We start from the raw sequence: 13,139 nt of genomic DNA, 5'->3' as shown, positions 1-13,139 counted from the left end.
CCAAAATCTTACTGTTTGAAAAAAATCTAAATATAAACTGAATATATCTAAGTGACCAATACACCCCAGAGACCTACAGCTGCATCAGTATTTGTGTGTGTGTCCTTTAGAAAGAATCACAGAATCAACTGAGCATGCCCAGTTCCTTGGTACTTATCCTGTACCTCCCCATCATTCTGATAGAGATGATGAGGAGGGGCTAGAGCAAGACAGACATCAAACCCGTTTATTCTGAATCTTAAATTATGAGTTTTATCGTCAATATTTTGGTTACATTGTTACACAAAGGACACACTGACATCCACTTTGAGGTCTCAACTTTGATTGCTTTGGGATTAGTGACATTTCCTTGGCACACACATAGGGCACCAGTTCTCTCGGCTGCAACTGAATAGTGGTGTTGCACCAGATGCCAAATCAAGCAGGGTTGGAAAACCCACTGATGGGTTTCAGCAGTCAGTACCTTCAACTGCTGTGACTTCCAGTCCAGGTGGCTTCTGGCCAGGTGTTCATCCACAGAGCGTCAAACATCCCTCAACTCGACAGGTCAAAGGAAGATCTCCAGGAGGAGGTGCTGGTCCTCTTTTCTTTGAAGCATTTGGTCATTGTGTGGTCACTCAGAGGCAGATCTAAGTCACCACTGAGACACATCAAGCAGGAAAACGATGAGGGGATTTGGCCACCTCAGCTCCACTTTTAAGGGATTCATGACCAATGAGGAATGCCAGGCTCTTAAAGGATCCCAGAGTATAAATTAAAATAATTAAAATAAAATAAAATCCAGGTTGCAAGTTTGAAGATACTTTTGAGAGAGACTCCAGGGAAGAATATGCAGAATGGTCTATTTGCTGTTCTTACTTGGAAAGAAGGACTTCTTTTTCTTTCTTTCTTTTTTTTCCTGGTTTCCTCGCTTTCAAAAATAAAGTATGCAGGTTTTGTTTTGTCTTGTTTGATCTCATACAAGTACTGAACATAAGTTTTGGGTTTTTGTTTTTAGTTTTTGTTTTTCTCTCTCCAGGACCCCAGCATGAAAAACTAAGTAGGTTTGAGGAGTAAAACCTGACGAAGGAAAAGAAAGCTTCCAGAGGAAAAAAGAAAACTACTGACAACACAAAACAAAAGTTGCAGTCCAATCGTGCAAAATTTGCTTCTGAGGATAAAGCACTTTTGACAGGTCCCCAATGCCCAGCTCCCTCCCAATCCTCCCAAAACCCCAGGGATTAGCTACAGAATGAAAATGAAGCCATTCTTTTTCTTAAGGCTATACACACACAGAGAACACAGGTCAAGGACTGTCTGGTAGGTGGTTCTTTGTTGGGCTCTTGTTTTAAAGCCCTGACTGCAGCGTGCAATCCATCTGAGGGTCAGCAGCATCTATGTCATTAGGACAAGGATACAATGTACAAACAATAGAAGGTAAGTCAATGGTTCCAACAATAAAATCCGATATCGACTTTACAATCACAGGTACAAATTGCTCAAATCGATAATTTCATTTCTCCTTAAGACCTTGTCGTCTAAAACTAATTAGAGGCCAGGTTCCCGAGGAATTGTCAATAGTCAAAGAAAATATTGGAGCTTTAGAAGAAAATCATCCTTCAACGGCAACAATCTGATGGAGGTCAGCCCAAGCCTTCCTACTCAGACAAGTTCAAGGTGTTACAGAGGACAGATCCCTGGGTCCGGACAAAACCTTCCCACCATCAGGACGGCTCCATGTCTATAGAGGAAAAACCAAGAAGCCCGAGAATGTGGAGTACTTCCAACCTCCCATGAGGTTTCCTCTCTCCAGTTTGAGATGAACTTTGTCTTCTCTTTCCATAAGCAACAGAACACCATTGCTGGCTGCTTCCCTGGTAACATCCTGGTCTCCTGCGAAGGCGGAGATCACTGGGTAGCCATTCTGCATCAAACTGACCTATCAAGGCAGAGAGGAAGGCTCAGCAGATCAGAAATCACCTCTGTCCCACATCCTTTTCTCTTACTCCCCTACAGACTGTCACCCCCATCTAACTTTTGGAGGCCACACATGTGGAACTGGAAAGCGAGGATTTCCAGATGGCTCAGAGGCCAACCCCTCATTTACCAAGCTTTCAAAGGCTCGACTTTCAAACCTACCCACCTGGATGGTTTGTCTATTGTACACTTTGACCACGTGGAAGCTGAAGCTGTAGATCCCTTTGCGTGGTGCTACGAATATACTGGAGGCAAGGTCGAAGTGGTTGCCGATGTTGACTAAAACCTGAAACAGATGAGGGAACAGCATACTGAGGTACCCACACAGCATGCCCTTAGGAGGCTTGCATTTCCTCCCTGCTTTCAGGTAACCACCAATGTTAGCTGCCTTATTGATACTGAGAATAGGCCCCACTAATTCCAGATTGTTACTCAAACAATGCAAGCAGCAGAGAGTACCCAAATCAAAAAAAACACTCAATGTCAGAAATGTATTCCAAAGGTATTCTCATAGTTTCTAATTAATAAAAACTTTGGGAGTATATTTCAATTATACATTCAAATAGTATATGCAAATTTGTGTGATGATACACAGGGTATGGAGAGAGATGGGAGACAGTAAAACTAAGAAGAGACCTGAAAAATTCAACCGATTTTTTTAAGAAGAGGGGTCATAGGGAGTTCAACATGATGTTCTGTTTAATACTTAACACTTCATCCAGAATGGAGAGAGAAAAGTGGATGGAACAGCAAACCATTCCATGAGCTCACTTGAGTAGGATTAAGAGAGATAGATCTATGTGGTGTGTGTGTGTGTGTGTGTGTGTGTGTGTGTGTGTGTGTGTGATTTATCTATGTCCAGGGTCTTCCAAACTCTAGCAGTATACACTAGGTGCTTCATAGGTAGTGTTGGGTGATGAGTTCTGTCAACAAACACTGACTGCCCTGTTCGAATTCATGCTTCTCTAAGCAGTGCTTGCTCTCCTGGCTGAGTGTTAAAAAAAGCTTGAACAAACAAAGAGAACTAAACAGGTAGCATGATCACTCCTAGTCCAAACTGAGGAAATTCCATAGCAGGTAAGATTGAGAACACAGTTGGCTACTAGCAGAGATTCGGGTGGCCCTGAAGGCAGTTTTCCTCAAATAAAAACAAGATTTGCTGGTTTGTCGTAGTAGAATGTGAAGAGAGAGAATGGAGCTCCCACTTCACTCTCCTCCTGCTCAAAATAGAATCTGGCTACTTTGTCTACATCCTGTTCCTGTATCTCCTCCTGCAGAACTCCAGCTCCATTAAAATAATTAAATGGCCCACTGGTGTTTTATGTTTACAACACAAACAGCTAACCACACCAGAACCCTGGACTGTCCATCCCCCTGATCAGAAAGCAAAGATCCACTGCCTTGGCTGTTCTTTACTTGTCCACAATGGCATAGACCACACAAACTCCCAGAGCAAAGTGAACTGCTGCCAAGTACTGCTGCCACCGACGTGGCTTGGGGAAGTCTGCATCTTCACCACGCTGTGAGGACCACCTCCGCCCACTCCAGAGCAGGTGTCACACAGGTACACACACACACTCTGCTTCATTGCTGAGGAGGGAGCGCCTCTGATGTCTGTGCTCCCTGTTGCCCAAGGTGCTTCACTGGAGAAGGAAGCACTCCCTAGCACTCCCTTTGAGCTGCTAGCACTCTTCTCTCCAGCTCAGCCCCTCAGTGTGGATTTAAACTTTGAAAATACGTAAATTGAAGGCTTGATGTGAATGAAAAGACACCCAGCCAGGCCTCTAGCAGAGGACCTCTCTCACTTACCATCTCCTTTTTTTGCAACAGGAACCAGGCAAAGCTAATTCCTCTGCTAAAAACAGGATCCCTGTTGACGATTTGACCCTGTATCAGAATTTCCCTGACAACTCCACAAATCAGTGGATCTGAAAAGACCGTAGGACATTGTAATTGAAAATAATAAAAGCAAAATAATACTGTATAAAGAAGAATATGGATTGCATTTATGCTTGCATCATGCTGTATTATTTGGAAATAATGAAAGGAAATCTGACTTGAAAATGAATATAAGAACATGAAAAGAGACCAGGTGTGTGCGTTGGCTATTAATGGGTTAGGAAACTCTTTTCTGGACAGAGGGAAAACCAGCAGATAGTAGCTCCATCTGTGTCCAACGATGGTTCAGGACTCCATTTTACACAAAGCCCTTTGGCAAGAGCATTAGCTGGCTAGAAACGTATGAAAACCACTCTCATCTTTTCAATTTCTGACAATGAATAAGAATCCACAAGGGGAGAGCACCACACAGGTCACCACCCAGAGAAACATTTACCAAGCCTTCTTTTCTTGGCCCAGAGGCCAGAAATTAAGTGGCTTAAAGCCATGTAAGTCATGAGCCGTTGTCTTGTTAAATTTATACTCATGCTATGCCTGTATATTTGAATACACAGTGTGGACACCGTGCAAAAGTTTATTTCCTGTCTATAGCACATACATGGCCACTTTATTTTTGTATATAAGCAGAGAACAATGTTTGCTGTCTTCCCCATTTTCCCCACTATTTTTTTATTTTGGTGTTATTGAAAATTAACATCTTGTCACTGGATCCCACAAAATAAGCAGTAGGTTCACCCTTTGTCAGACTCCCTTTTAAATGAGAAACTCTCTTACATGTAGCATCTTTAAGGGAATCCCCTCTTCCCAGGTGTCTGAAGATTGCTCACCCTAAACACTCACTGCCTTGCCCTCAGCAAAAGGGAAGATGCACTATGTTTTCTTTCAGGAAAATGTATTTCACATCTCAGTTTTACCAGACCCTTGGAAAGCCCGGGGATCGTTACAGCTCTCTCAGTAATCTTTGCCAAGAGAACTGGTGTGTAAAAACAAACTCTACAATGTGTTCAAGAGGGACTCCAGGAAAGCATAGTAGTAAAAGGAGCAACAAGGTAAGGGCAAGGCAGAGGAGGGAAACCAGTTTGGCTGGCATTACTCTTGGAGATGCAGGGAGCCCTAGCTAGCTGGGCACAAGGGTCGGTCCTTCATTCATATGCAGGTAAGCATGTTAGTTGCTAACCTGGTCGAAGTAGATGGTCATGGTACGGTTGCTCATCTCAGACGGCTCATGGTTGGTGCTCCTAGTTGCAGAGAAGGCCACCTTGGCACTGCCTGAGCGCACAGAAATGCCCAAGGAAGAGGTGACGGCGCCGTCCCCCGATGGACTGGAGTCGCACACCACCAGGCACTTGCCCTCAAGCACGATGGGCTCTGTGTCGTTCTGAGCCGTCACCGGGCAGCAGGCGGGTAGCAGCAGCAACAGCAGGGCCAGCGCCGCCCCCAAACTGGTGCCAAAATTGGCTGGCTGGCGCAGCGCCCCCCGACGCCCGGGCATGCTCAGCGGTGGCCCTCGGAGGCCCCGGCCAGGCGCGGGCATCTGGGCTGGGGGGCGCCCCGAGGACGTCAAGGCCCACAAAATCCGGAGGAGTGCTCGAGTGCACACAGGAGCACGCAGGACCGGAATGGGAGTCTTCTCCGTGCTGGGTCGCCGACTCAGGTGGTCAAGGCCAAATGGTTCTCAGAAGGAAGGCACCAGCGGACCTGTCAGGGCAAAAAACCGGAATCCTTAGGTAGGAATGTATGTGGGGGGGGGGGCAAGTGCCTGGTACTCTCCAGTCCCTTCGGGGTGGTCATCCCCTTGGTCCTCCAAAGCTATCCCCATCCCAGATGTGGCATAACGGATACGAGAAAGCTCTGGTGCACCAATCAGCCCACCCAAAAAGATTCCTGAAAGATGCGCGGAGTCTGCGGTTCTGGGCTGCGATTCTGTAGGACCTTCTAAAAAGGGTTGGGGACCTCTAAGACAGCGTCATCACCGTCGCCCCCTGCCTACTCATCCCAACACAACTGGCGGAAATGAATGTAGTCAAAGTAAAAAGCAAAAATGATGCCTCATCATCTTCTTTTCCGTGGCTTTCTGAACAACCACAAGGAGAAAATCTTCCTCTCCCTGCCTTCCCCCCTTTTCCTCTATTTTTCTATCCAGGAAGAAATTTTCAAACACTCCTTATCGTATAAAAAGAGTCCGCCCCCATCCCCCGAAAGGGAAAAAAAAAAAAAAACTCCAGAAAACTCCTTGGGTGGATGAGATTAAAAAGAAAAAGGAAAGGACAGAAACAGAGAAAGGCGGGATGGGGGCGGGTGAGGAGCGAAATTCTAACACCCACTTCCAATGTCCCTGCAGTCACTGGCAAGCCCCCTAGGAGAGCCTTGTAGAGTCTTTTTTCTTTTCTGGCAAAAACAACAGCCTATTCTAGCACCAGAACCTCCGAATTTTCCTCATTTGCAGGCTCTTGTCCCTGGACCCCACTCCCTTTCTTTAGTACCTTTCTGCTAACTTACGCGGCGGCTTGGCACTTTAATCGGTCCCCTCTTCTTCAGCTAAACCAGAGAGGCCATTCCAATACCCAGCCCAGGAACACAAACAGAAAGAACCCTCCCCTCGCCGCCCACGCTCTCCGAGCAACTCTTCCAGTGTTCTTTCTAAGAAAAGAGAAGTTGGGTTTCAATAAATATCCTGTCTGCAGCTCCTACACAAAGGATAGCGGACCACCTCCCACCCCCTACTCCGCCGCCGACGCTCCTCTCTTCTCCCTTGAATCCCCAGCACTAACATTACTCAAGGTTCTGGTAAAACACCACAAAAAGGCAGCTAGCAAGCAGATCCCGGAGCTCAGGGATGGGGTGGGTTACCTGGAACATCCATGATGGGCGAGCACGGAGGTCCGCGAAGTAGTTCTGCTTAGAGAAAATGAGGCAAGCGGAGCTAGCGGGCGGAGGACACCTCGGAGCACGACCCTTCTCCCAGAGCTTGGCCAATAACCGTGCCGCCCCGCCCCGCCGCCTCTCCTCGCGGTCCGCTCCGGCTCTGCAAGCGTACCACGCCCCGGCCCCACGCGCCCAGGGAGCCCCACACAGCGCTACACTCTCCGCTGCTCCCCGCTGCTCCTCGCTGCTCCTCGCTGCTCCCCGCTGCTCCCCGCACCGCCCTGTCTGGAACCCGCACGCTTCCCGCTCTGCAGAGCCGCGCCGAGCCCAGGAACCGCGCCACTGCGCGCAGCCTGCCTTCTCCGAGTCCCAAGTGCTCCAGCAGCCCGTGCGCACTCCGCGCACCTCATTAACAAGATCCCCGAGTTCTGCTTTCCCCCAAACCCAGACTCCAGAGAGCAAAGTCCGGAGCTCCCCACTTCTTTAGTCCTAGAACCCACAGCCCCTTTCTCTCACTCCCTCCTCGTACCTGGCCAATCCCGCGTCAGGCTCTCACCTAGACACCCAGCGCAGTCTTCCTAGGTGCCTTCTTAAAACTAGGTGTCCTAGGAAGCACCAGATGTGTTTCTTCTTCCAGATTCCTTTTCTTTTCCAAAGTCCTTCCAAGTGTTAATCTTGATCGGAGTGGCCACTTTCATAATTAAAGGGGGTGGGGGACGGGCACTTAAAAAAATAAGAAGAAGAAGGAAAAAAAGGAAAGTATTGTTTTTGTAAAGGAAGGAGATAGCTTGGTAATTTAATGGTTTTCGAACTGCAATTCCAGAATCTCCAGTTTGTGAAACGTCAGCTTTTGGCAGAGATTTAAAGGGGCTCTTCCTGCCTGGGTTTATGTGTCTGTTTTTCTGAACCCCGGGGCTTGTGGAGCGCGGTGCCAAGGCGCGTCTTTATTAAAATGCAGTCTCTGGGCTGTAAAGACCCGGGGAGACTCGCGGGGTTCGGAGCTGAGCCCGGAGAAAGGCGAGATGCGCAAGCACGGACGAGGGGCGCCATCTACGGGCGCTGGAGCCTTCCGGCCACATACTGCAAACAAACCTACTGAGTGTGGGGGAGTACACAGGGACCAAGGTGAGGCTTGTTGGATGTTTTCCTTCACCCCAGCCCCTAAAGCAGCTCCGGAGCCTGCAGAAATGCAACAAGCTTGTCTTTAAATATTTTTTTCGCCTCGTAATTTACAGTAAGTAGTCATGCTTGTGTTTTCAGCTCTTTACCCCTCTAACGTGTAACTCTGCCACGAGGATGTATGCTGAAGTGGGTTATCATGGGCTATTATGACCCTCAAAAATATTTACAAGAACCTTTGGGCTGGGACATACATATTGCCACTGCACAAAGGCCAGGCGACTTTTAAATGTGGACTCTAAAATCTGACTTTTCGAAAGCATCGTTACAAATATCTTTGCTCTGTCTTGGATAGTATGCCTTTCTGTCAGACGATTGGGGTGGGGGATTCCAAGTCAGTCCATGTAGTTCATTAGAGCACAGCATGTGCCTCTTTTTCTCCCTCCCGACCGCCACACCTGTCTCTCCTCCCTTTGAAGATTTCTGTCGTTCTGCTTCTGCCCTATGAGACATATCTTCTCAGATAGGTGATTCTGAAGACTCTTGTTTTTGACTCTTTCATTCTAGAATGGAAGACCTATGCACTGAAGATACGGTGCATGTCCAATCGGCACAATAAAAAAGGAGGGGCGCCCAAATGAAACCCACAGCATACGTTTAGCTGAGGGCAAAGGTTTGCCATGGGTCATGGGTTCAAGCTACTGATTGAAAAAGCCTCAGAGACAAATGTAGCCCGCTTAACACACATGCGGAACACTACAGACAATAATAAAATAATTCCAAATTCCTTCAGCCCTACACTTCATTGGAAATTGTAACTTGCAGGTGCAGGCTCTGCCTTGCCAGGAAGCCTGCGAAGGGCGCAGCAGCCCTGTGTTCCTAGCATATTTGTGAGTTTAACTCAGCAGAAATAGTGCGATCTTACTTTAGAGCTATTTTACTCTGATATTGTCTGAGTTTGGTTGACTCTGCCATAGAGGTACCATAGTGTTGTGCTATCGAGAAGACTGAATTGGATGCAAACCTGCCGACAAAGGATAAGAAAACCAAAGAAACCCGAAGCTGACTGAAAGCAAGAGCAGTGTGCTCATTTAGAAGAAGAAGCCTTGCACACATCTAAAATCTTTAAATCACTGTTTAATTAATCAGCTTTCTTTTGGTTAATATATAAATATCCAAAACAATTTATCACTGCCTTTGAAACAAACAACAAAATAAAACTGACTAGAACAAAAGCGCTTTAATGTGTGAATAAGCAGAACGTAAATGCCATATTAAGGTAAAGTTTCCATGCTGAACTAGGCTAGCGTGTGAAAACCAGTATTCTTATGTAATGGAATGAAAGAACATGTTTAAATTTCATACTTCAATAAGTAAGTTAGACATTATGGAAATTATCAGATTGACAGAAAAGTGGATAATTTATTGATTGTCAGTTGGTAGCTTTACCTACCAGATCTGTGCTCAAGGGCCAAATTTTTAGCTTGTAAGCATGTATAGAAAGACACCTAAAGCACTGAGTTAAGAGGGAAACTTCTACATGTATTTCAAAGGTTACATATCCTGCCTCATATTTTCATTACTATTAATTGTTATTATTATCAGAATATGGACAACAGATTCTGTTCTCCTGGATGAAGCAGCATGTCCATGGTTAATAATAATATTAAACATCATTGAATGATTGTGATGTGAACGATAGTGCCCCATGACCTTGGTCTATGTTGTCGCAGACAGCATGGGGCCTTTGAGCAGCACCCTGAGTCAGAGACACCCACGCTATGTAGCTAATGGGAAAATAGTATAATGTCAAAAACCACATTTGGGACTGGCTGGGGAAGTTATGTTTTCATTTGTACAAAATAGTTACCTCTTGTAGAGGTCAGCATGTTCTTCACTGGAAAGAACCCACTGCTGATAAGTAATTCCAACTTGTATTGGTCTTTAAACTTAGTACACATCTGTGTATTTCTTGTAGATGTATCTTAAATACCAAAAACATACTTTTATGAAAGAACACATGCAGTAATAAAAATGTGTCTTTTGTTAAAATATTAGAATATATTTTTAATGTGTGATAGTTGCTGAACTAGAAAGTTGCTAAGGCAAGAATAACACATTTATGCATACATATTATATACCGCTTCTACAAACATGGTTAGACATCTTCATAGTTCTCAGTGAAACAAAAGGATCAAAGAATGAGTGACAATGGGAAAAGAAAAAAATACTTCAAGCTACATGGGCATTTTTGTCTTAATGAGTTACTAACATAAGTAAATTGGAATTTTAAAATAGGAATCAACTCTAACTCAGACTCTGCGCAATAGAAAGACCAAGTAAGTATATTTGTATGAGGTACTAGGTTGTACTTATTAACTGAAATCATGATGTAATCATATTATATCAGCCAAATTAGATAAACCTTTAGTTGATTAAGTTGAAATTCAGACTGACTACTCAGACTGTCTACATTTGATAGTCACTTTGAGCTAAATAAGTTATTACTGCTATCCAGGGACAGACTGGGCTCCTCAGATCATGCTTCAGAAACTATGGCACACAATCTCTGTCTCTCTCTCTTTCTCTCTCTCTGTCTCTCTCTCTCCTTCCCTTTCTCCCTCTCTTCTTTCCTTCCTTCTTTTCTTGTTTGTTTTAGCAGGATCTCACTATGCACCCCTAATGGCCAGAAACTCACTATGGAAATCATGCTAGCATTAAGCTAACAAAGGTCTGTCTGCCTCTGCCTTTGCCCCCTGAGCACTAGAATTAAAGGTGTGTTACCTTCTTAATATTGTAAAACCAATGTACTATTTGTAAAAATAAATACATTTTTATTGCCTTAGGACACTTTGGTATCTTCATTTTAGGAACTATTAGGACTTATGGGACTTTATGAACTGATAGTGTTGAAAATACAAAGTAATCTGCTTGCTACTTCAAAGTCCCATAATACATGATTCATTCTTTAAAGTTATTTATTTTATTTATTTGTATGTATTGTGTTAGTATATGACATATACATTTTCTTTTAATTCTTTTAGGTCTTCATGTCTTACATAATCCCAATGATTCTTTTCTTTAATTTTCTGAAAAGAATTGTATTTATTGCCTTATAATATTGGGTTGGATGCCTAATGTCAATCATTTCCATCTTATTAAAATAAATGGGTGTATACACAAAGAAAATGTTTGTCAACTCTTTTTCTCAATAGAAAATAGTGTTAGGTGAAATAGTATAATACAATTTTTTTTCTCTCAAAAATAAATGATATAAGTACAGAAGGATATAGAAAATCACTAGTTATATATATACACACATATATATAATTTAGCTATATATATATATATATATATGCATCTCCTAATTTTTCCTCAAATGCACTTTCTTCTAAAATAATGGTGCATTTTTTTATTTAGAATAATCTGCAAGTATGTTGCCAATGTTCATGATAGCCACACTTTTTTGAGTATGTGTAAATATTGAGTGTTTGTATGAAGATTGTTTTCAGTGTTTTAATTGATGTCAGAGGGCCAGCCAACTGTGGATCACATCGTTCTGGAGCAGATGATTCCAGGCTCTATAAGAAAACTAGCTAAGCAGGAGCCAACAAGACAGACATTTATTAATCCGACATAAAATAAGTGGAACCATATATTTCCTAGATCTGAACATAACCATGATAATATTGTTTCCGATAATATTTGGCAAAGTTGGCTGAATTATTTTATGATTGACGTTAACTCTTGGCCTTGAGCGTATTCGTTAGACAGGGAGCACCCTGAGGAAGTACTAAAGGAGCACTCTCAGACATGCTCTGAGCTGAATAGTAAGAATAGTATCCTCCCTCGGGAGTCACTCTTTTGATGTAATCCTCCAGAAAAGCCACTTTATACTGATCATAAGTTTTTAAGAGAAACAGGGTTTCTCTGAACAGAAATCAGAGTTTCAGCACAAACATCCTTGAGAAATGTCTCAGGATCTGAAAGTGAAGCTGTGCTGCCTGGTCAGTTGAAAGCTGAATCCTCTTTACCAGTGTTAGCCAACTTGAGATTTGTAACTTGAAGACCCCATCAGTTCTGGCCACCAGTTATCAAAAACCCATTGGAAGAGCCAAAATAAAAATGGAAAGCAGAAAAAGGAGACTTATTCAGTGTCATATTGGGAAGAGGGACGAAGACATCAAGTGAACTCTTCACCTATGTCCATCTTCAGGGTCCTGAAATGAGATTTAAGTTGAATTAGAGGGCCAAGGATATGCATTCTAAACATCCCCTGTCAATGTGCTGCCCTGACATTGTCTGAGCCAAGTAAAGCGGTCTGACAAGTTGCTAGAACTGTGTGCAATCTCTTTCCAAGAGAGACGTTTTCTTCTGTGTACAAATTTTGCCTTCTCCTATCATAAGATTACTTGGGAAAGTTTCATTTCTTGGGGGTCCATTGTTTCAAAAGTCCATCAGTCAGATAAAGAGACATGAGTATCTTTTTAAAATATCTAGGCCTATTACATCAGCAGCATCTATGTTCCATGGATTTTCATTGTGGACACCCATCACTACATCCGAGAGTATTCATGGGACCTGAGACCAGTTCCAGATAGGAAATGAGGGCAGGCAAACTTTGGAATGTGCTCACAGCTGTTTAAGCTTCCAAATTGTAATGAGTATGTGAATGAAATGCTGAACTGGAACTTGCTGAAAACTGGTACGCATACTAGTCTGCCTACTGCGAAGATCTAGGCTTCTATTTCTGTGGAGACTTCACTCAACACCTGAAAGATATTTGGAAGACTTAGTATTTAAGACATCTGTGAGGGAAGTGTGCTTGTATAAAACAAACTCACGTTGGAAAAGGACTTGGTGGTTGTCCAATAAGTGTGGACATGCGTGGTTGGCAGTGTGGGTAGCAGCTGTTCAGTTCATCATGCCTGCAGAGCCACTTTCTGAAGTTCGATATGTAATAGTCCATTTTTATCATTTCAAGAGAAAAGAAACCAGGTTCTTAAAGATCGGACACAAAACCTTTTCTTCGGAGGTTTTGACTTGTTGGGGAATACTTGGTTAAGGCACATCAAATGTAGCCGAAAGGGTTAGAGAAGCCACATTCTAAAATGATTTTAATTGAAACATGGAGAGAATTCAGCACCTGTAATCAGCTCTTCTACCAGAAGTCACTTTGTAACTGTAATGGAAAGAGTTTCAGTTCGATTATGTATTGCCAAAGGTTTAATAATAATTTATTTGTGTGCCTGTGTGTGAAATACAGAGTAACCCTCTGACTCCTGAGTCAAATGTTATTA

The 13,139-nt window shown here is 43.6% G+C and overlaps 1 protein-coding gene across 6 annotated transcripts; it reads right to left on the bottom strand.

The window, feature by feature from the left end:
• Window positions 1-200: 200 nt before the first annotated feature.
• On the bottom strand, window positions 201-7,695 carry Cbln2 (cerebellin 2 precursor). Of its 6 annotated transcripts, none has more exons than XM_026783588.1 (4): window positions 7,250-7,695; window positions 5,033-5,553; window positions 2,123-2,242; window positions 201-1,918 (listed from the first exon to the last, which is right to left on the bottom strand). In XM_026783588.1, the coding sequence occupies exons 2-4, from the start codon at window positions 5,387-5,389 to the stop codon at window positions 1,721-1,723; spliced, it is 675 nt and encodes a 224-aa protein (XP_026639389.1). In that variant the 5' UTR covers window positions 5,390-5,553; window positions 7,250-7,695; the 3' UTR covers window positions 201-1,720. The 6 variants fall into 6 exon arrangements, with proteins under 6 accessions (XP_026639389.1, XP_026639391.1, XP_005356396.1 ...); XM_026783590.1 differs by having other exon boundaries at window positions 7,277-7,695; XM_005356339.3 differs by lacking the exon at window positions 7,250-7,695 and adding an exon at window positions 6,706-6,955.
• Window positions 7,696-13,139: the final 5,444 nt, after the last annotated feature.

This window comes from Microtus ochrogaster, chromosome 18 (genome assembly GCF_000317375.1).
Source record: "Microtus ochrogaster isolate Prairie Vole_2 chromosome 18, MicOch1.0, whole genome shotgun sequence".
Classification (NCBI taxonomy): Eukaryota; Metazoa; Chordata; class Mammalia; order Rodentia; family Cricetidae; genus Microtus; species Microtus ochrogaster.
Note: the sequence above shows the minus strand (reverse complement) of the source record. Positions and strands in the feature narration are given on the sequence as shown.